A 21,769-nucleotide genomic window follows, 5' to 3' on the forward strand; every position below is an offset into this window, starting at 1 on the left:
ATGGTCAGAAATCAGATACTGGATTGTAAGGCGTACCCAGGAGCAGATATAGACTCAGATCACAATATAGCAGTGATGAAGAGTAGGCTGAAGTTCAAGACATTAGTCAGGAAGAATCAATATGCAAAAAAGTGGGATACGGAAGGGTAGCACAGTTGAAGAGGAATGGACATCTCTAAAAAGGGCCATCACAGAAGTTGGGAAGGAAAACATAGGTACAAAGAAGGTAGCTGCGAAGAAACCATGGGCAACAGAAGAAATACTTCAGTTGATTGATGAAAGGAGGAAGTACAAACATGTTCCGGGAAAATCAGGAATACAGAAATACAAGTCGCTGAGGAATGAAATAAATAGGAAGTGCAGGGAAGCTAAGACGAAATGGCTGCAGGAAAAAATGGGAAGACATCGAAAAAGATATGATTGTCGGAAGGACAGACTCAGCATACAGGAAAGTCAAAACAACCTTTGGTGACATTAAAAGCAACGGTGGTAACATTAAGAGTGCAACGGGAATTCCGCTGTTAAATGCAGAGGAGAGGGCAGATAGGTGGAAAGAATACATTGAAAGCCTCTATGAGGGTAAAGACTTGTCTCATGTGATAGAAGAAGAAACAGGAGTCGATTTAGAAGAGATAGGGATCCAGTATTAGAATCGGAATTTAAAAGAGCTTTTGCCGGCCGCGGTGGTCTAGTGGTTCTAGGCGCGCAGTCCGGAACGCGGGACTGCTACGGTCGCAGGTTCGAATCCTGTCTCGGGCATGGATGTGTGTGATGTCCTTAGGTTAGTTAGGTTTAAGTAGTTCTAAGTTCTAGGGGACTGATGACCACAGATGTTAAGTCCCATAGTGCTCAGAGCCATTTGAACCATTTTTTTAAAAGAGCTTTGGAAGACTTACGGTCGAATAAGGCAGAAGGGATAGATAACATTCCATCAGAATTTCTAAAATCATTAGGGGGAAGTGGCAACAAAACGACTATTCACGTTGGTGTGTAGAATATATGAGTCTGGCGATATAGCATCTGACTTTCGGAAAAGCATCATCCACACAATTCCGAAGACGGCAAGAGCTGACAAGTGTGAGAATTATCGCACAATCAGCTTAACAGCTCATGCATCGAAGCTGCTTACAAGAATAATATACAGAAGAATGGAAATGAAAATTGGGAATGCGCTAGGTGACGATCAGTTTGGCTTTAGGAAAAGTAAAGGGACGAGAGAGGCAATTCTGACGTTACGGCTAATAATGGAAGCAAGGCTAAAGAAAAATGAAGACACTTTCATAGGATTTGTCGACCTGGAAAAAGCGTTCGACAATATAAAATGGTGCAAGCTGTTCGAGATTATGAAAAAAGTAGGGGTAAGCTATAGGGAGAGACGGGTCATATACAATATGTACAATAACCAAGAGGGAATAATAAGAGTAGACGATCGAGAACGAAGTGCTCGTATTAAGAAGGGTGTAAGACAAGGCTGTAGCCTTTCGCCCCTACTCTTCAATCTGTACATCGAGGAAGCAATGATGGAAATAAAAGAAATGTTCAAGAGTGGAATTAAAATACAGGGTGAAAGGATATCAATGATACGATTCGCTGATGACATTGCTATCCTGAGTGAAAGTGAAGAAGAAGTAAATGATCTGCTAAACGGAATGAACAGTCTAGTGAGTACACAGTATGGTTTGAGAGTAAATCGGAGAAAGACGAAGGCAATGAGAAGTAGTAGAAATGAGAACAGCGAGAAACTTAACATCAGGATTGATGGTCACGAAGTCAAAGAAGTTAAGGAATTCTGCTACCTAGGCAGTATAATAACCAATGACGGACGGAGCAAGGAGGACATCAAAAGCAGACTCGCTATGGCGAAAAAGGCATTTCTGGCCAAGAGAAATCTACTAATATCAAATACCGGCCTTAATTTGAGGAAGAAATTTCTGAGGATGTACGTCTGGAGTACAGCATTGTATGGTAGTGAAACATGGACTGTGGGAAAACCGGAACAGAAGAGAATCGAGGCAATTGAGATATGGTGCTATAGACGAATGTTGAAAATTAGGTGGACTGATAAGGTAAGGAATGAGGAGGTTCTACGCAGAATCGGAGAGGAAAGGAATATATGGAAAACACTGATAAGGAGAAGGGACAGGATGATAGGACATCTGCTAAGACATGAGGGAATGACTTCCATGGTACTAGAGGGAGCTGTAGAGGGCAAAAACTGTAGAGGAAGACAGAGATTGCAATACGTCAAGCAAATAATTGAGGACATAGGTTGCAAGTGCTACTCTGAGATGAAGAGGGTGGTGGGCCGCACCAAACCAGCCAGTAGACTGATGAAAAAAAAAAAAAAAAAAAAAGTTTGACACCTTAAACAAATTTCAAAAAGGAAAGAACAATATCAGTAATTTTGCACAAAGACACCTACCAAATCTTACCGAGCGAGGTGGCGCAGTAGTTAGCACACTGGACTCGCATTCTGCAGGACGACGGTCGACGGTTCAAACCCGCTTCCGACAATTCTGGTTTAGATTTTTCGTGGTTTCCCAACATCACTTCGGGCAAATGGTTGGATGGTTCCTTTGAAAGGGCACGGCCGACGTCCTTCCCCATCCTTCCATAATCCGATGACGTCGCTATTTAGTCCCTGCGACAGCAGGTGTAGCGCAAATTGAGGGGCACACTGCTAGTGCTGCAACAAATGGTTCAAATGGCTCTGAGCACTATGTGACTTAACTTCTGAGGTCATCAGTCCCCTAGAGCTTAGAACTACTTAAACCTAACTAACCTAAGGACATCACACACATCCATGCCCGAGGCAGGATTCGAACCTGCGACCGTAGCAGTCGCGCGGTTCCGGACTGCGCGCCTAGAACCGCGAGACCACCGCGGCCGGCTGTGCTGCAGCAGGTCATTGTAGCCATACATGGGAATCTGGCAGAAAGGGGACGTGATTCTCGCGAATCCTTATTCGGTTATTTTAGATTGAACAACAGAAGTTCTCGATGAGGCACTGTATATTTAATATAGAATCATGAGAATGAAATTAGACAGATTAGAGTGCGTACAGAGAAAAGTTGACAAACGTTTTAGCGGCATTGAATTTGACTGTGTACGACGATGGAAAGTAATATTATTCAGACATACATTCCTACTCGCACTGTGCGATGGGCAAAAAATATGCATGTAGATGTGGATGGACGCTGTTGATTTAGTTTGGACGTAAAAGTTTATACAGCACTGTATATGTACCTTTCGAATTAATTTCCGACCGGTGTGGCCGTGCGGTTCTAGGCGCTACAGTCTGGAGCCGCGATACCACTACGGTCGCAGGTTCGAATCCTGCCTCGGGCATGGATGTGTGTGAGGTCCCTAGGTTAGTTAGGTTTAAGTAGTTCTAAGTTCTAGGGGAATGATGACCTCAAAAGTTGAGTCCCATTTTTGGAATTAATTTATGACATCTTCGGTTACATGTATTAAGGAGCACCTGGCGATTTTCCGCCTTTTGAACTGGCGGACCCAGGTTGTTGCAGGGGGATCTACTGTTTCTCATGGACCCAGAAACACTTCGTAACTTGGTATTTTTTGGATATAGAAGTCGTTTCCAGGGGAAATAAAAGAGATTAGTGGGATAACGAGCACGAAATAGTTGTAATTTAGTCTGACACCCCCTGAGCCATCGAGCAACACTTCGACGTACTCCATGAATTGATGCATGCTGTTATTGTGGTCACCTTTCCTGTGTGGTTGCTGTCTCACGCCACCTTCGTCATACTCCGGAAACGTTGCTTGATATGGCGTTTGAGGAAGTCACAGGGGAGTTACCGCTGTAGCTAAGTAACCCACGCCGCAGTGCGATAGCCGCCAGCTTATAAGCGCCAGAAGCTGGTCTCCTAACGGGCAGACACTTTCCAGCAGTTTCCACAGCCACAGCGGCTGCAGTCCCTGGGAACCATGGCGCACTCCACGCCGTCCGCGACGGCGCTTCTTCTGCTGCTGCTGCCCGCGGTGCTCTGCTGGAGCCTCCAGCGGCCGCCCGCGGCCAGCCAGAACAGGCGTAACGTGGCGGCAGAGGTGGACGCGCTGCTGGCCGGGCCGGAGCGCGTAGACGCCGCGCTGCGCTGCTTCCTCGCCGATGGCGACGCCCCTTGCTCGCGGAAGGGCTCCGTCGTCAAGAGTAAGAGTCTTCCAGTTTTGTTCTCTTGTTTGTCCTCATCTTCTTCCGAGACATCAGTTTTCTGAAACTGCGGCTGCCCTTCATTTCGTTCTACTCGTATTCCGTGCTAATCATATCTCACATATGTGAAATCCACAATGTCTCACGAACACACTTCTTCAGCTACACTTCTGACCTTTCAAAGTACACCACCAGGTAGGGTAGCGAACAGGAACGGTGAACGGAAGGAGGCTCATGATACTAGACGGTGGAAAGTATTAAGATAGGAAACAATTACGAAAAAACGAAGAGTGTAAGAACTCAGAGGTCCACGTGGAGACCTGCCTTGTGGCAGAACACTTGATGATGACGACGACGACTGTGCGGCTGGTCCCGGCGGAGGTTCGAGTCCTCCCTCGGGCATGGGTGTGTGTGTTTGTCCTTAGGATAATTTAGGTTAAGTAGTGTGTAAGCTTAGGGACTCATGACCTTAGCAGTTAAGTCCCATAAGATTTCACACACACACACACACCTTTGGCAACAGCTATTATCGTATCCTGAATTGGCGTCGAGTCCAGTTGAGTTGAAATGACAGCTATTGATAATTCATTTGGTGCTGCTTCAACTCTTTGCTTGCCTCACAACAACACACGACTAGTGGTTTTCAGTTGCTGATATAGCTGGAGAACGATCTCTGCCGGTCAGCAGTCAAACGCCATCTCTATTGAAGGAGATCAGTACAGCATGGACAACCTGCAGTCTTGTGTTTTCTTCATTAAAGATATCGTTACTGAGACCTCAAAGATAGCACACAGCCACCACCCTTAACAAGTCAGAAATGGGACGGCTGTTGTCCAAAACTATCGGTTTTGGGAAATAGATTTGATCCTTTGATGTAGCCACTAACAGCCCATACCACCCCCGTCTGACGAAGACCAATTCAGTCTGGCAGCAGTTGTTCTCGCAGGAGCCTCCACACATGAAGACTTCCATCGCGGTACTCGCAGGACCGGGACGCGCAAAAAGACGACGTGGTGCTACTGTTGTGTACAGCGCAGTCGTTGGGTGCACCAAATTTTGTCTCTGGTGCCGCGTCAAGCGGAGCTGAAGCAATGTCCACCGTACCGACAATCAGTGGCGGTCCATAAATCATCACATTGTCCGTCTGGGTCAAAGTCTTGCTGCAAACATCCCAAATTCTGACAAATCATGTAAATTGGCTGTGCGATCCTGCATGGCTAGGAGAGCCAAATTTCTCTAATCTCTTCGTATGAAACCGTCGTGATTCTGCATGGAATTATGGACCTCTAGAAGCCATCGATACCACACTCTCATGACACCAACTCCTAGCATTCCGATCAACGCAAGCAACAAATTCGCGGTACGGTGAGCTGCACTCTCCATAGGTGGCATCCTCAAGTGTTAGTTGATGCTTCACGTTCTCACACAAAGTATAACACTGTCTGCCTACAATCAACCAAGTTCAGATGCATACTCCAATCAAGAAAACATTTCTGATGGTGATTTTTTTAAAAATAGTATGGTATACTAGAAGTGAGAGCCATTTCCAACCCTAAAGTTTCGTACACGCTGCATCACTGACGAACTCACTGCCATCAACATGCATGAAGTAATCGCTCCTCAGGCAGAAGTAATTCGTTCACTTCACTGTCGTTGGAACCTCTTGTAGACCACGTGCTTCACATGGCCCCAGAGGATGGAGTCTAGTGGCGACATTACCAGCTCAGGCGATCCTGCTTGATATTTGTAATTAGGACTGCCCGTTCCCACTCTTCGCTTTGGAACAAAAGCTGCTAAATCCATCTCCTGCTGCTGAATAACTATTGGCAGGACAAGTGTCACATCGGAAATACGTCATTTTATTATTTCTAATCGGCACATTTTCTCATGACCAGGTTCACTTATTTATCAAAAAAATGTGCGTACGTTACTGCGTTCAATAGACCGTCAACGATTTACGGGCCGATAACGTACTGTCTGATTATACCACACCAACCATTCACACTGAACTGCTGTTGGCTGAACACTTAGCTTTGCCAATGTGAGTTTCCCTTTGGCCAGCAGTGCATGTTTCTCAAATTTACGCACTCGTGACTTGTGACCGTAGTCTCACCTGTAAGCAGCACTATCCCCCCAAAATTATTGTCTTACTGGAGAAACCAGTGACATCATTAAACAGTTTAGTTTTGTATTAGATGACAAGTAATGTCTATATTATTTCGCCGGCTGCAGTGGCCGAGCGGTTCTAGGAGCTACAGTCTGGAACCGCGCGACTGCTACGGTCGCAGGTTCGAATCCTGCCTCGGGCATGGATGTGTGTGATGTCCTTAGGTTAGTTAGGTTTAAGTAGTTCTAAGTTCTAGGGGACTGATGACCTCAGAAGTTAACTCCCACAGCGCTCGGAGCCATTTGAACCATTTTTTATATTATTTCAGCTGCTGCAAGGACCGCTAGTTCTTCAGTTTCGATGGTAACAATTTTCCATCGTATACGTTTTCCTGCGGCATAATTTTGTATTTTCCGAAGTCCTGAGATGGTATTAACGAAGGAGGGACTAGTTGGACTGCATATACCTGGGATTCGTTATGCATGCAGTTGTGCTGCACTTAAGGAATTTTGGTGAAATTCGCCTTAGGTTAAGAGAATGTCGACCAATTCTTCAATGGTAAATGGCTTTGTACTCATGAATTACTAAAACACTACGAGTGAGTTACAGCATTCCTTGTGACAAACATGAGTTAAGTTGACACTATCATTACTGCGCTTCAGTTAACTCCTCCGAATGCCAACGCTCAACTTCGGTCAGAGCAGTGTAAACATAATTATCTGTCGCTTTGCCGATGCACGTTTCCTTGGAGAACGGTTATCATGCGGGTGGCTTGTAGTTCAACAGCCGCAACAACAGCACCCCTGTATTCGTTGTATTATTAGACCGTGATTTCTCGTTAGTTGTAAAAACAGTAATATCACATTTGTCTCGTTGAGAGGTGCCACTCTGGCCGCAAAAAAGGCACTGTTCCATTTTAAAGGACCCAAAATGATTCCTGTATCTCGATAATTAATGAATTTGTGGAGACGCATTGGTGTTTATTTCATGCGACCCTTGTCTTTGTTCGTCCAGGTGAAAATAGGGTACAGATATTTTTACCGAATCAAAAGTAATTTGGGAAAATGGATTTGGGAGCCTGACCGTGTATACAGAATGCTCTTGACGTTACTCCTGCACTCTCTACATTTCCCAGCCTGTAGTACATCTCATGCCCATTTGACATTTTCTGCCTGCTGGATTCAAGGTGTTATAATTTTAATGACTATCACTGTATAAGCGTTAAGTTTTCTTGTCATTTCCGTTTTAAGTTTATGGTAATTTTGATGTGGTAATCGTTTACGTTCCTGAAGACTGTTGTTCAAAATTACTTTCCAGGACTGATTTACAACAAAATAAGGTACAACTGTGCTGACTGCCCAGAGGACTACAATAAGGGTGTCACCAGACTGCTGGCACACGTGTCCCTACATCGGCCGGGAGAGATGTATCAACTAATTGCTAAGAACGATCCAACTGGATATTTCCTCAACAAGTATGGTCGGACATGGAAAGCAGAGGGTATTTTAGTGTGACCCTGTTCCTCGGAAAGTGCATTTAGAGCTTTTATATGTAATTTATTTCTTTATTTATTATGTAAACATTGTAGGGAATTAAAGATGAGACTTCTCGTTTTCTATCTTTTGCTGCTTTCATCCTCTACTGAGTAAATTACAGTTGTTCAGGGTGTCGCCTCGTTGGGTCATAGATTTAATGTGAGTTCAATGCAGTGAGTAACAGCCCAGTATGTACGTAAGTTATGTCTACAACACTGTTTCGTACAATGTGGACTCAAGTGGAATTTGCGATAGCACAACTGTCAAAATAAATTACCGAATCACACTGATGAAAGTATATATATGGAGAGAGAGAGAGCACGTTATAGCAGACGATATTACATAATCGAGTAGATCCAAAAAACTTCTGGAAATTGGAAACGTTACAAGATAAATATTTGTAGGGATTAGGTAGCGAACTGTTGACTCTCACTTTGCTACACCACTACGGGCGATCGCTGCAGAAGGCAATACCATTTTTCCACGGTTGACGGTTACATTCATTTTTAAATGGTTTATTCTATAATTTTTTTCAATATTACGATTCTAGGCGACCGAAGGTGAGGAGTGCTGAAATATCAGTAAACGTAAAATATGAGGTACAGGCCTAGATGATTATAATACCCTTATGAGAAATGTTTGATACTTTATTGACTTCCTGCCTTAAGGCTCCTGTGCATGGTAAAAAATTTGTCAAACTTTACTAGTTTGGTCAAATATTTGTCCGTTTGGTGCGTTGTTTGACGTGCTGGAGAGAAATTTTGATTGACGGCAGATTGCCAAGATAGCGAACGTTGTTTGTGCTGATGTTTCTCCTCGCGTGTTTTGTGACAAACAGAGTTGTATTACAATTTATGTCACTGCATCGTCAGGCTCCACAACTGTGGAACCTACGAACAAGGATAAAAACAAAAGATCACTAGCAATTATCAAAATGGGAGAAGAGTTACATCTTTCCCAGTCGTATATTACGCACAGAGAATTGAAAAAAAGTCAATATTCTAAGAACAACATTCAGTCGGGTGTGTAACAAAAATATAGAAGCTCTCTAATCCTTCCACGAACGATGTATGTATTCCCGCGATGAGGTATTTCAGTGAACTATCATTACAGGTTAAGGTGTAACAGAATAGATTTTCGCATACTTGAGTCTTCTTTTCCAATGTGAGGCTAAGTAACTCTAAGAAGTTATTACAAGTTTATCTGTCCATTCGGAGGAAGTTGTTGTAATCATCATGTTGTGAGTGTAATATTTCCTTTAGATAATTTTCAAGGGTTTTCAAGTTGATTAGCGGCCGAAGAGTTCTCACTTCATGGAAATCAAACTAACGTAAATGAAAAAGAAGACCGTAGTTTTCATGAATGTTGCGAAATGCCGCTATCACCTGGAGCTTGCTAAAGTAACAGGGTTAATTCCAAATTCTTTACAAAAATTAATCCATCGACATATCCACACTGAGCTCACCGTAGTTTGGACGGGGACGCTTCAGAGTCCGAGAAAAAGTGTTTCCACCCTTAGACAATAAAGATTTTCAGCCCAGATAATCTCTTTGTGTGACGATATTTTCTTCCTTCCACATCATTCTCTAATATAAGGAACATCAAAATATTGCGCAACATTAAATCTTGAGAAACCCTTACAGAACTCGTTTGGCATCACAACGACCAGTTAGTGAACGGGCGCATTGTTCTGGTAGAAATGGATTTTCTTGCTTGCAAATCATCGCAACCCCTGCTCAGTTCACTACCAAAACATCCAGTAGGGCAGCGAAAGAAGTCATTACCACTATTTCACCCTATTCTAAATGATATAACGTAATTTTAAATATCACGTGGCTGTTTTCCCGCATGCGAAGAACTCTTCGCCTTTTTCAGCAAATTATTAGTTCAAGGTAAAACCAATTATGAGGGGTGAAACAGAGTAACGGCTTTCCGTTTTCAGCCACATAATGAAGTCCGCAATACGTCAAAGCGTTCCACTTTTCCCAAAACAATTTTGAAATGTATTTTGCCGTGCATCTGTTGCCAGTCACAGCCAAGTGTCCCATAAAAGGATACATATACGACGTCTCTGTGTTTATCAGCATATTCTTCTTCCCCCCCCCCCTCTCCCAACTGCCCGCCCCCACACTCACTCACACACACACACACACACACACACACACACACACATACACACACACACACACACACACCAAGGATTTCTTTCACTTTCAGCCCTTATAACTCCTTCAATAAATTCTTTAGGTAATTAAGGCGCAATGGAATGCAATTCACAGTCTTCCCGCCCAGTCCCTTCTGGAGAATGAGTATGATAAAAGACCATACGCACTGACACACAAGCAAAAAACACAACACATACACCAAATTTTGATTTTTGTGTGTGTCAACTGATAACATTGTCCTAGAAATAAAATATAAATACTGTAATCCTAATTCCCCAGATCCTATTAAGGCTAGGGTAGTTCTCCTTGGATATGAAGTGAATGCTGGATGTAGAAGTCCCCTCCTAAGTGCTCGCATCTGGGGTTCCTTCTGCCCCACTAGCAGCCAGCTGGAACGTTTAGCTGAAAAGAACAGCTACTTTTTACCCGGCCGGGTATCAAACATCCCGCTCTGTTCCCATGAGTAGAAAATGAACAGTGAGAAAAGTCCTTAGCCCCGACATGCTATAGCATGCTGAAACAGCTTTATTAGTATTGCTCATAATTAGTTGGTTTCCCCTCTTCACACTGCTTTTGATACTTTCTACAGACTTCGACTATAAAATAACGTAACCGTAATAGGTTTCAATTGCAAAGTGAGTGAGATCGTGATCGCAATCTAGACATTCATTTTTTAACAATATCGGCCCACGTCTGTCACGGCTGCACAACGCGTCTGTTGTTTCGTTAACAGTAATTGCAAACGCAGAGACGGGAATATTTAGTGATTTTGGAGTATGATATATCAGAATTTCCACAACAGATGACAATCGAACTAGCTGAGTAACTTACGGTATAGTGGACGCTGAACCCTTCACAATGGCGGTCGTTCGAATAACTAGAGTGCAGCGACTTCAGCTTCAAGCCGCTGGAGCAGAGCGTGGAGCTGTTAACTTCTTTACTCTCGTTTACAAACTGATACTCGATTCAGTAATGGCACGGATAGGCGAGTCTCTGCCTCCCAGTGTTATATTTTCATCACAGCCTCTCTTGCCTCAGCAAACGACAAGCTGTCTTCTCCAGAAACACTCAGTACATTCTTATTGATGAATTCATTCTGCTTTGGCGTGGTGCAGCAACAGTGTAGTACCTCAAAAAAAGGCTGGCATAATTTTGAGAAAAACACGTGGAAGGTGGAGCCACATATTTTGTCACTTGTCATTTCATGCATACACTTTATTGCTTGACAACAATTACAAATTAAAAACGTTGTTAAGAAATGAGCAACAATGCTCACAATAATTTAACAAATTTCAACAAGATCAATTCATTACTGAAATACAAGGAAAGCTAGGAAGGCATACAATTTAAACTTAACTCACAGCTGGTACACGCCAGAAGAAACGTTAATAATGACTCTTAAACAAATACACAGTCCCCCCGCCCAAATAAAATAAAAGCTGGGACGGCATACAATTAAATGTGAATCCCAACTGGTACGCACCAGCAGGAACATTAATAATGATCCTTACATAATCCCTCAAAATACAGGAAGGCGACTAATTTCAGCAAACAGTTATCACAGAAAACTGGCAGCAGTCACGCAAGTCTGACGGTGAACGGACTTGCAAAACACACCTTAACGCTTGTGTGCTTGCTCAACTCTCAAAATTTGAATAGATCAATGGTTCTGGAATTAACTGGGCGACACTCCACCGTGGCACGTACAAAACGATCAAATTTACTTGAGTTGAACAAACACGAGGCAGCTGACAGAGGCAGTTGGCTGCAGGCAAACCTGGACATCGTGCAGCGAGGCAAGTGCGGCCTCAGCAGGATGAAAACACGTCTCTGTTCCGGGCCCAGGAAACAGGAACGCATCGTCCGGTTCCATAACTAACCTGCCATCAAGCATCAGAAAACACACAGTAATCTGCTTAAGTGAGGCTACAGAAGACAATATCTAAGCTGTAGAAAATATTAACTTATTTCTGAAGCGGCTACATATACAAGTCACGAACTTGGCCCTAATTAAAATTGCATGGAAACTGACAACATGAACAACAACCTCCTGCAAATCCAAATACCAGGGCACACCCTCTTTTAACAGTGCTCTGCCTTCGACACAGACTGTATTGCAGTCCCAGCTACATTAACTCAATTTACAACAGAGAGTATTCATACACTTACGATGATTATGATCTGGAACAAGCAGATTAACATCAGTTACACTGACCAGTAACCATCCACACAATCACTCGGAGACATAATGAACATTATGAGCCCAATTCAATATTAACACAGACGTGGGGTTACGATAACAAGTAACAGTGAATGATCAGCACTTAATTCCACTCAGGTGCGAACAGCTATGGCTATCAGGATTGCAAGTAGGGGTGTTACAGCCACCAATCTGTGCATGTGATCTACAGGAACTGTAATGTTTAAGCCTCCAGAGCAGACCAGGTATTTGCTGAGCATGTTGCACCTACTGTCAGCGGCCTTTCCCTCAATTCGCAGCTATCAATACTTCATCCAGCCGGAAAACCAACTTAACAACCAGCGGCTCTACGAGCTTCAAGCCCGGGCAGCAGGAATAACGAAAAAACCAGCTCGCCACCCACGTTTCCTGTATATATACCTTTCTTCAGCCAGTCTTCAGACTGCCGGCCGCGGTGGCCGTGCGGTTCTAGGCTCCAGTCCGGAACCGCGCTGCTGCTACGGTCGCAGGTTCGAATCCTGCCTCGGGCATGGGTGTGTGTGATGTCCTTAGGTTAGTTAGGTTTAAGTAGTTCTAAGTTCTAGGGGACTGATGACCACAGCAGTTGAGTCCCATAGTGCCCCGAGCCGAGTCTTCAGACTGGTTTGAAGCAACCCGCAACAAACTCCTGTCCTCCTGGAACCTACATAGTCAATTATTTGCTGGATAAGAAATGAGGAAGTTCTGCACGGAGTCGGAGGAGAAAGGAGTGTGTTGAAGACAGTTTTCGTCCTCTACAGCTCTCTCTAGTACTATAGAAGCCAATCCCTGATGTCTTAACAGATGTCCTTTCAACTGTACCTTCTCCTCGTCAGTTTCTTCCACATATTCCTTTCCCCAATTTTCAACATTCGTCTGTAGCACCACGTCCCAAATGCTTCGATTCTTCTGTTCCGGTTTTACCACAGTCCGCGGTTTACTACCATACACTGCTGTGCTTCCTCAGATTAAGGCCTATGTTTGATACCAGTAGACTTCTCTTAGCCAGGAAGGAGATTTTTGCCAGTGCTAGCCCACTTTTCATGTCCTCCTTGCTCCGTCCGTCGTTGGTTATTTTACTGCCTAGGTACTACAATTCTTTAACTTCGTCTACTTCGTGACCATCATTCCTGGTTTTAAGTTCCTGGTTGTTCTCATTTATGCTGCTTCTCATTACATTAACCTTTCTTCGATTTACTCACAGTCCATATTCTGTACTCTTTAGACTTTTCATTCAATTCACAAGATCATATATATCTTGTTCCCTTTCACTCAGTATATCAGTACCATCAACCAATCATATCACTGATATCCTTTCACTTGGAATTTTAATTCCACTTCGGAACCTTTCTTTTATTTTCATCATTGCATCTTTGATGTACAGATTGAACAGTAGGGGCGAAAGACTACATCCCTGTCTTACAACCATTTTAATTCGAGCAGTTCGTTCCTGGTAGTCTATTCTTATTATTCCCTCTTGGCTTTTGTACGTATTGTATATTACCTGTCTCTCCGTGCAGCTTACCACTATTTTCCTCAGAATTTCGAACATCTTGTACCATTTTGCATTGCGGAAGGCTTTTTCCAGGTCGGTAAATCCTATGAATGTGTCTTGCGTTTTCTTTAGTCTTGCTTATTTTATCACCCGCAACGTCAGAATTACCTCTCTGATGCCTTTTCTAAAGCCAAACTGATCGTCATCTAACAGATCCTCAGTTTTCTTTTCCATTTTTCTGAATATCATTCTCGTTAGCAACTTGGATGTATGAGCTGTTAAGCTGATTGGGCTATAATTCTAGGACTTGTCAGCTCTTGCAGTGTTCAGAATTGTATGGATGATATTTTCCCGAAAGTCAGATGGTATGTCGCCAGACTCTTACATCTTATACACCAACGTGAACAGACGTTTTGTTGCCACTTCCCCCAATGGTTTTAGAAATTCTAGTGAAAAGTTATCTACCCTATCTGCCTTATTTGATCTCAAGTCCTCCAAAGCTCTATTAAATTATGATTCTAATACTGGACCCCCAGTCTCTTCTACATCGACTCCTGTTTCTTCATCTATCACGTCATCAGACAAATCCTCCCCATCAGACACGTATTCACTCCACTCCATCCACGCTCTCTCCTCCGCATTCAACACTGGAATTCGCCTTTCATCTTAATGTTACAGCCCTTGCTTTTGGTTTCAGCGGAGGTTGTTTTGACATTCCTATGTGCTGAGTGAGACCTTTCGACAATCATTTATTTTTCGATTTCCTCACATTCTTCATGCAACCGTCTCGTCTTAGCTTCCCTGTGGTTCATATCAGTCCTAAACGACTTGTATTTCTTTATTCCTGAACTTCCCTGATCAATTTTGTAGTTCCTTGTTTCATCGATCATCTAAAGCAGGGGTTCCCAAAAAAAATTTTCTCGAGGACCCCCTCATCGACCATGATTGGTGCGTTGCCATATCACAGTATCAAGTACCTAAAAAAGCCAAATTAAGAGTCTTTCTATACGTTTCTTTCTATTTTTGGTACTTAGAAAAAACATTGATATATTAATTATTGAAAAAATATTGAGCTTAAAACTTTTTCAATTTATCCATCATTGTTATTGTTAAATTTGTGATTATTGTTCAAAATCTTTGTCTTCAAAATCTGGGTGTTTAGTATAACAAAATCCTTGAAAAATAAAACTTGAGTATGAACTGAAAATGACAGGAAAAATTTAAAACTGGTTTATTCTAATAGCATCTTGCGAACCCCTCTGGCATAGCTCGTGGACCCCTGGGGGTCCGCGGACCACCTGTTGGGAACCACTGATCTAAAGCATTTTTTGTGCTACCCGTGGTTTCTTAGCAATTACATTACTTGTACCTATGTTTTTCTTTCCAACTTCTGTGACTGCCTTTTTTAAAGATACCCATTCCTCTGCAACTGATCTGCCTACAGAGTTATTCGTTGATTTTGTAAATATAGCCTCAGAGAACCTGAAGCTTATCTCCTCATGCCTTAACGCTTTCGTATCCTACTTCTTAGTGAATTGAGTTTACCTGACTGACCTCTTAAACTTTTGATACTAACAGCGTTCTGAATCTATGTCTGTTCCTGGGTACTCCTTACAATTTAATGTCTGATTTGGCAATCTCTGCATGGCCGTGGTGTAATTTGAGATCTACCTGTATTTCCTGGCCTTTTACAAGTATACCTAATTCTACTGTGACTCTTGGACAGAGTTTTCGTAATTACTAGCTAAAATTTACTGCATAACTCAATCTTTCCCCTTACTGATTCCGAATTCCCTTTACCATTTCTTCTACACCTTCTCTTACAATCGCATTCTAGTCCACCATGACTATTACATTTTTATTTCCCTTTGAAACGTCCCCTTTGAACAATTATACATGACTGTCCTTAAACTGACACACAATATTTTGTTAGCGCAACGCAATCTGACTTTCAAAATTCCCTACAAAAGAATGGCCCTGACTAACATTAAACTATACCTTTCACAAATCGCTTACCTCACAAAAATCTTCGCTGCTCAAGCTACTGCAGTACAGCGAGCGCCACTACTGCCAGCTAAATAAAAGATTCAAACTATGGAAGGCACTAACTACTGATAGGGATAGTTAGCAAATGAAACATATTAATAGAGAACAAACAATGTATTTACCTTGATATCATCATATATAAATATAGCAGTTCATGACAATTTTCAAAACTCCGCCATCTCTCTCCCCACATCCACCACTGCTGGCGGCTCACCTCCAACTGCGCAACGCTACGCGCTGTTCACAGCCAGCTGCCTAACACTACAATGGCGAGTATTACAACAATGCAAACTAGCCACAGACTGCACACAGCACAGCCAGTGATTTTCATATTGAGCACTACGTAACGTTGCCAATAAGAAAACATAAACAGCCTACTTACATAGAGAAAACATAAACAGCCTATGTACTTACATAGAGAAAACATAAACAGCCTACTTACATAGCCCCCATGCTCCCCACAAAAAATTTTACAAATTTTTTTTTTGGGCAGTGGCCAATAATGATTTGATAAAATTTTTCATAATTACAATAACAAAGATATCAAATGCACACACTTATTGATACAACGTTGGTCAAAAGCTAAAATTTTGTCACAGTCCATAAAGACAGTCCTGATCATTCATTACGGTAAAATATAGTGTTTTTCTCAAAGTCTGAGCAGTAAAAGAAAATGCACACAGAAGTAGTGGATATCCATGCAGTCTTGAAGAAGTAGTGTTGTCCTTCAAATGGAAAGACAGTGCTGACTCTCGACATGCAGACAGGTAATGGGCCACAACAGAGCAAACCCACAGCAGAGTCAGTCGAAATTTTGATGAATATTGGTAGGTCATCACAGAGCAGACCCACTGTAGTCCTGGTAGAGATTACGATATTGGTGGGCCACCAGAGGCGCAGACCCACTGCAGTCCTTGTAGAAATAATGGTACTGATGGATCATCAAAGATGTAGACCCACTGTAGTCCTTGTAGAGATAATGGTATTGGTGGGCCACCAGAGGTGCAGACCCACTGTAGTCCTTGTAGAGATGACCAGCAGCCATCTGTTGCGATTGTGCAGGTGCACATTCACCATCGAAGAGTCTTGCGGAGAATATAGCAAGTCCATAAACCACCACTTGTGCACTCACAAAGTTTTTGGAATTGTCCTTAGAACCAGCAATGCTGTTATCCAGTCCCTTGCTGAATTATCAACACACGTGCAAACACTAACAGTCCCTACTTCTCACATATTGTCCATATACTATGACCAACAGAAACGTGTGCAGTGAAATGTAACTAACAAGTTAATAATATCATGAACTGGTGACAATTACAATTTTATAACATAATAATACAATAACAAAGGTACAGAATACATTATTAAAAACATAACAATACAGATAACATCTGTAGTACAGGCTTTACAAAAGAATCGAACTAACATATACATCAGTGGAATTATGACATGAGTACATACATAAAAGATCACAATAACTTTTGAAACATCAACTTCACACATGAGCATTAAAACAAAACAGAATTAATAATATCTAACATCTTTACAAAGTAAATAACATATTATTAATGCCAATTATATTCGAGGATAACAGTATTCCTCATCATAGTGAATGTAGCTTAATATCAAAAGAAGAAAAAATTCTATGAAACTACACAGAGACAGGAAGAAAACAAATACTCAAGGGTACACAAACACATAGTGGGATAACACCAATAGGAAAGGACAGGGTTCGTTTTCAGTGTAACATTTGGTATTGCAGTCCAACCCAAAACTTCATATATCTTTCCTCTTATTTCATCCTTTGTTTCCACCAAAAAAATCCTATCCAAGCATGCTTTCTGTATTTATATGTTCACACATTTCTTACCTCAACATTTATATCCAAGAAAATCCTACCTAAATCTGTTTTCTCAATGCATTTCTTCCAATTCATCGCAACTCATTCTCTTAGAGGCTACCCCCTCTTAAGCTAACTTAAATCTACTGAGATCAGATGCTAAACTAAGGGACGAGGCAATGCAGCAGCACAAAATAAGTAACACAAGCAGCAATGACAAAAAAATACAGATTGGCAAGGCTAGCAGCAGCAAATGTAATAACTTATATCAAAACATGACATAGCTCAAGCAGAAAAAATAGTACACTAAAGATAACAATGCAGATAAGGGAAATGTATAATCACATCTTAATGTCTATGTAATTAAAGTGGTGCACCACAAATTATTCTACAAAAGAAATTACCAAGTACTTGAAAAGAAAATTATAGATGCAGTTACTGGTACTAGTTCCTTCTTATTGTTCTTTCCTTTCCAAGAGCTCCTTTATCGAAGAATGTGGGTCATAAAATAATTATTTAATAGATCTTGATATCATCATATACAAATATAGCAGTTCATGACAAATTTCAAAACTCCGCCATCTCTCTCCCCACATCCACCACTGCTGGCGGCTCACCTCCAACTGCGCAACGCTACGCGCTGTTCACAGCCAGCTGCCTAACACTACAATGGCGAGTATTACAACAATGCAAACTAGCCACAAACTGCACACAGCACAGCCAGTGATTTTCATATTGAGCGCTACGTAACGTTGCCAATAAGAAAACATAAACAGCCTACTTACATAGAGAAAACATAAACAGCCTATGTACTTACATAGAGAAAACATAAACAGCCTACTTACACCTTTACACACAATTACCCGTTCAATACCCTCAAGTACTTTCCCTACCTCTTCATCTTCAGTTTGTGACATTAGCAGGTATGCTTGAACGATCATTATCGGTATTGTTCTGCTATAGATTCTGATGGGAAAATCCCTATCTCTGAACTGTTCGCAGTAACTCACTCTGCGTCCTACCTTCCCATTAATAACGAATCCTACTCCCGTTAAACCATTTTATGCTCTGTTGATTTACCTTGTAGTCATCTGACTAGAAACCTTTGTCTTCTTTCCATTTCACTACACTGAACCCCAGTATATATAGAGTGTACCTTAGCATTTCCCTTTCCAGATTTTCTAGCTTCCCTGCCACGCTCCGACTCGTAGAACGTCATCCTTTCGTTGGTTATTCAATGTTTTTTTTTATAGTCACTTCCCAGTTGTCAGTCCCCTCCCGGAGATTCGAATGGGGAACTTTCCTGGAATATTTTGCCAGTGAAGAGATCGTCATGACACTTTTACAGTTACGGGCAACGTGCCCTGTGGACACATGTTATGTGTCTTTAAAGCAGAGATTTCCATTGCCTTCTACATCCTCATGCTGTTGATCACTGCTGATTGTTTCACCTTTAAGTGCAGTTCCCCACCCTAAGGGCAACAGAGTGCCCTGGACCTCTATCCGCTCCTTCGCTCTCATTGACAGTGCCGCTGGCTGAATGAGGGGTGACGTCTTATGCCGAAAGACTTCGGACGGCACTGCTGACGATTTTTATTCAAAGTTTAAGCGGTGGCGGGGATCGAACGCAGGAACGAGGAAGTTCAGATTACTAATCAGGATTAAAAGCATGGAAAATTGTCTGAAGTGAAAAACGCAATCAACAGCACATAAACATCCTTAAACGCAAAAAAAACCATTCAGGAAAGAAAAATCGCGAAATACATGCGAAACCGAGTATTCAGGATAAGGGAGGTAAATGAACTCAGCATGCACCAGTAGCAGATGGCGTAGAAATGCCGGCGTTCACAGGCAGGTGTCTCATTAGTAAAGGGGTACTGTAGCAGACGAAAAGTGTGCTGAGGCATGGAAGAAGCGGAGTGAAGTGAGGTAAAAGCGGCAATTGATGGGAAGCGCCGAGTGGCGGTGCTTGTAATAAGGGTAAGATGAACTGAACGAATTACGTAGGAGGATGACATTAAAATAATACAACACACAATAGTAAGTGATTTAAAATCGAAAAGTTAAACAGTGAGCCTGTGGAAACCGTTCGTATTGCATAAGTAAAAAACGATGAGCAATGTGAATTATAAAATGTAAGTAGCAGTGAGGAGAATGATTGGTGAGATATAAATAACAATAAAACTATAACTACCAAGGTCGTTAGCGAACCAGTAATCGAATGCGCAGATCTCTAGATAACTGAATAAAAAGTAATGGAAAAATCAGAGGAAGCGAAAATTATGGAACAAGGATGTGGTAGAGAAAAATTGGGGTGTGTGGCGAGGGGGTGAAGAGAAGATAGGAAATAAAGGGCGAGTTTGAGTTTGAGGGGGGACGGGACAACAATGGAAAAATCTTGAATTGCAAAAACCGGTTTAACGTATATCTCGCGTTTTTTCTTTCCAGCGTACCGGTACGCGTTTCAGGATTTCTATCATTGGTTGAAGATTACGCTTTTCGCTTCAACAGGTTTTTTCCTTGATTTTTAATACTAAGGTGAGATCCGCTATGGCTTTTAATTCTGGCTAATGCGGTCCCCACTAACATTTTAAGGTATGTTTCCATCCTCTCATCTTTAGCTTATTCTGCCACTAATGGTTTACAAAGGTTCGGGAATCAAAAATTTTGTCATAATTATTTGGTAATGTTTCCTAGTTAATCAGATGATGCGCTAAGACCGTGAAATGCGTTACTGAACAATAAATATGGCTTCAGAGATTGTCTTTTATTTTGAATCTTACTGATGAAGTTCTAAGTAAATAAATGGCTACCTTACACCCTGATAGTAACCACATTGAACTTTCACATATACAGAGCGTTTCAAGGTCTTTGGATCAAACGTTCAAGAGAGATAGATCACGTCACGAGGAGCAACATTTGTTGGAGACAAAATGTTTACTGACACTTCCGGTCTTCGCTAGGCGTCTTCTCGCTGGGTAGCGTCAGCGAACACTTCATCTCTAACAAATGTTGTCCTCATGACGTAATCTGTCTCTCCTGAACGTTTACGCAAATACTTCGAAACACTTCATATACAAAGCATGTTTCACGTATAACAGAGCCGCTGTGCCGTACGTTGTGCGGTAACCGATACGTGGGTGAGAAACTTCAGACAACGCACACGCTCTGGCCCGTTCCTCGATTGTTTCACGTTGTGTATCAGCCTTAGACGAGTGGATTTGCAAAGTCATTTCTCTGAGAAAAGGATGCAGTACATCACATACCTACAAACGGTCACGATGTAAGCAGGTCCATCCAATAATTTGTGTTCCACTATATGCCCACCGCACTACTGTATTTACATTATTCATGAGCTATTGATGTCACTAATGAGAATTTTCTGGACTTTTCATGTCGATTCACAGCCACGACAAATGCAGCTACGCTGCTTCAGAGCAGATGAGCATATCTGGATTAGCCTGTGTGCTACCGACAGACTGCATAACTGCAGTAGTGATGTGGTTCAGCTCTGTCTAAATTGGTCAGCCGAAACACCGTCGTTTCTGTTTGAGTTTCGCACAGCCTTGTGATCATCTACCACTGACACAACTATCTGAACTGCTAAATGGAGCAACGATTTCTCAGATAACTTCCCGACATGCACTTAAGTTGTCTACTTCGGCAAAAGCCGGGTACACTCTCAGAAATTGTCTGAGAAACAGGCCGGGGGGCATATGGAAGATTGCACACTGCCTCCGCGTCATTGGTTCCCGTGTTGGGCCGGACACGGTGCTCGCGTCGTACTTTCATCACACTCTGCAATTTTATACTGCTTAACGTGCATGCTCGTCGTTTTATCATTCACTGAATCTTACAGAAAGTACTATGGGACATTTTATATCAACCAAAACTGGTTGTTCACAGAAATAAACATACTGACAAAAATTGGAACTGTTACATCATGAAGCAACTTTTCGATATTTATCAGACATTCTGGTTATGTTAATGATATATCAGGCATTATAGTATTCAATATTTATAATACATTCTGGTTATGTTGATGATATATCAGGCATTATAGTATTGAACTTTCACTCTGTTGGGAACGAAATGCTTCAACATCATATGAGGTTTAGCCGTCACGGGAACGAATACACTCTTGTAAGGTGACTGCTTTTTTTAAAAACTGGATTACTGGTGCAAATACATC

General features: G+C 42.1%; 1 protein-coding gene across 1 annotated transcript; it reads left to right on the top strand.

Annotated features, from left to right (window-relative positions):
* The first annotated feature begins 3,916 nt into the window (after window positions 1-3,916).
* LOC126484595 (uncharacterized) lies at window positions 3,917-7,860 on the top strand. The gene is made up of 2 exons (XM_050108157.1): window positions 3,917-4,171; window positions 7,596-7,860. The coding sequence occupies exons 1-2, from the start codon at window positions 3,949-3,951 to the stop codon at window positions 7,790-7,792; spliced, it is 420 nt and encodes a 139-aa protein (XP_049964114.1). The 5' UTR covers window positions 3,917-3,948; the 3' UTR covers window positions 7,793-7,860.
* Window positions 7,861-21,769: the final 13,909 nt, after the last annotated feature.

Source organism: Schistocerca serialis, chromosome 6 (assembly GCF_023864345.2).
Source record: "Schistocerca serialis cubense isolate TAMUIC-IGC-003099 chromosome 6, iqSchSeri2.2, whole genome shotgun sequence".
Lineage (NCBI taxonomy): Eukaryota > Metazoa > Arthropoda > Insecta > Orthoptera > Acrididae > Schistocerca > Schistocerca serialis.

Bases quoted from the DNA above. Each gene is read 5' to 3' on its own strand.
- LOC126484595 (XM_050108157.1), top strand. From the start codon at position 3,949: ATGGCGCACTCCACGCCGTCCGCGACGGCGCTTCTTCTGCTGCTGCTG. The intron at 4,172-7,595 runs GTAAGAGTCTTC...ATTACTTTCCAG, and splicing joins GAAGGGCTCCGTCGTCAAGA to GACTGATTTACAACAAAATA.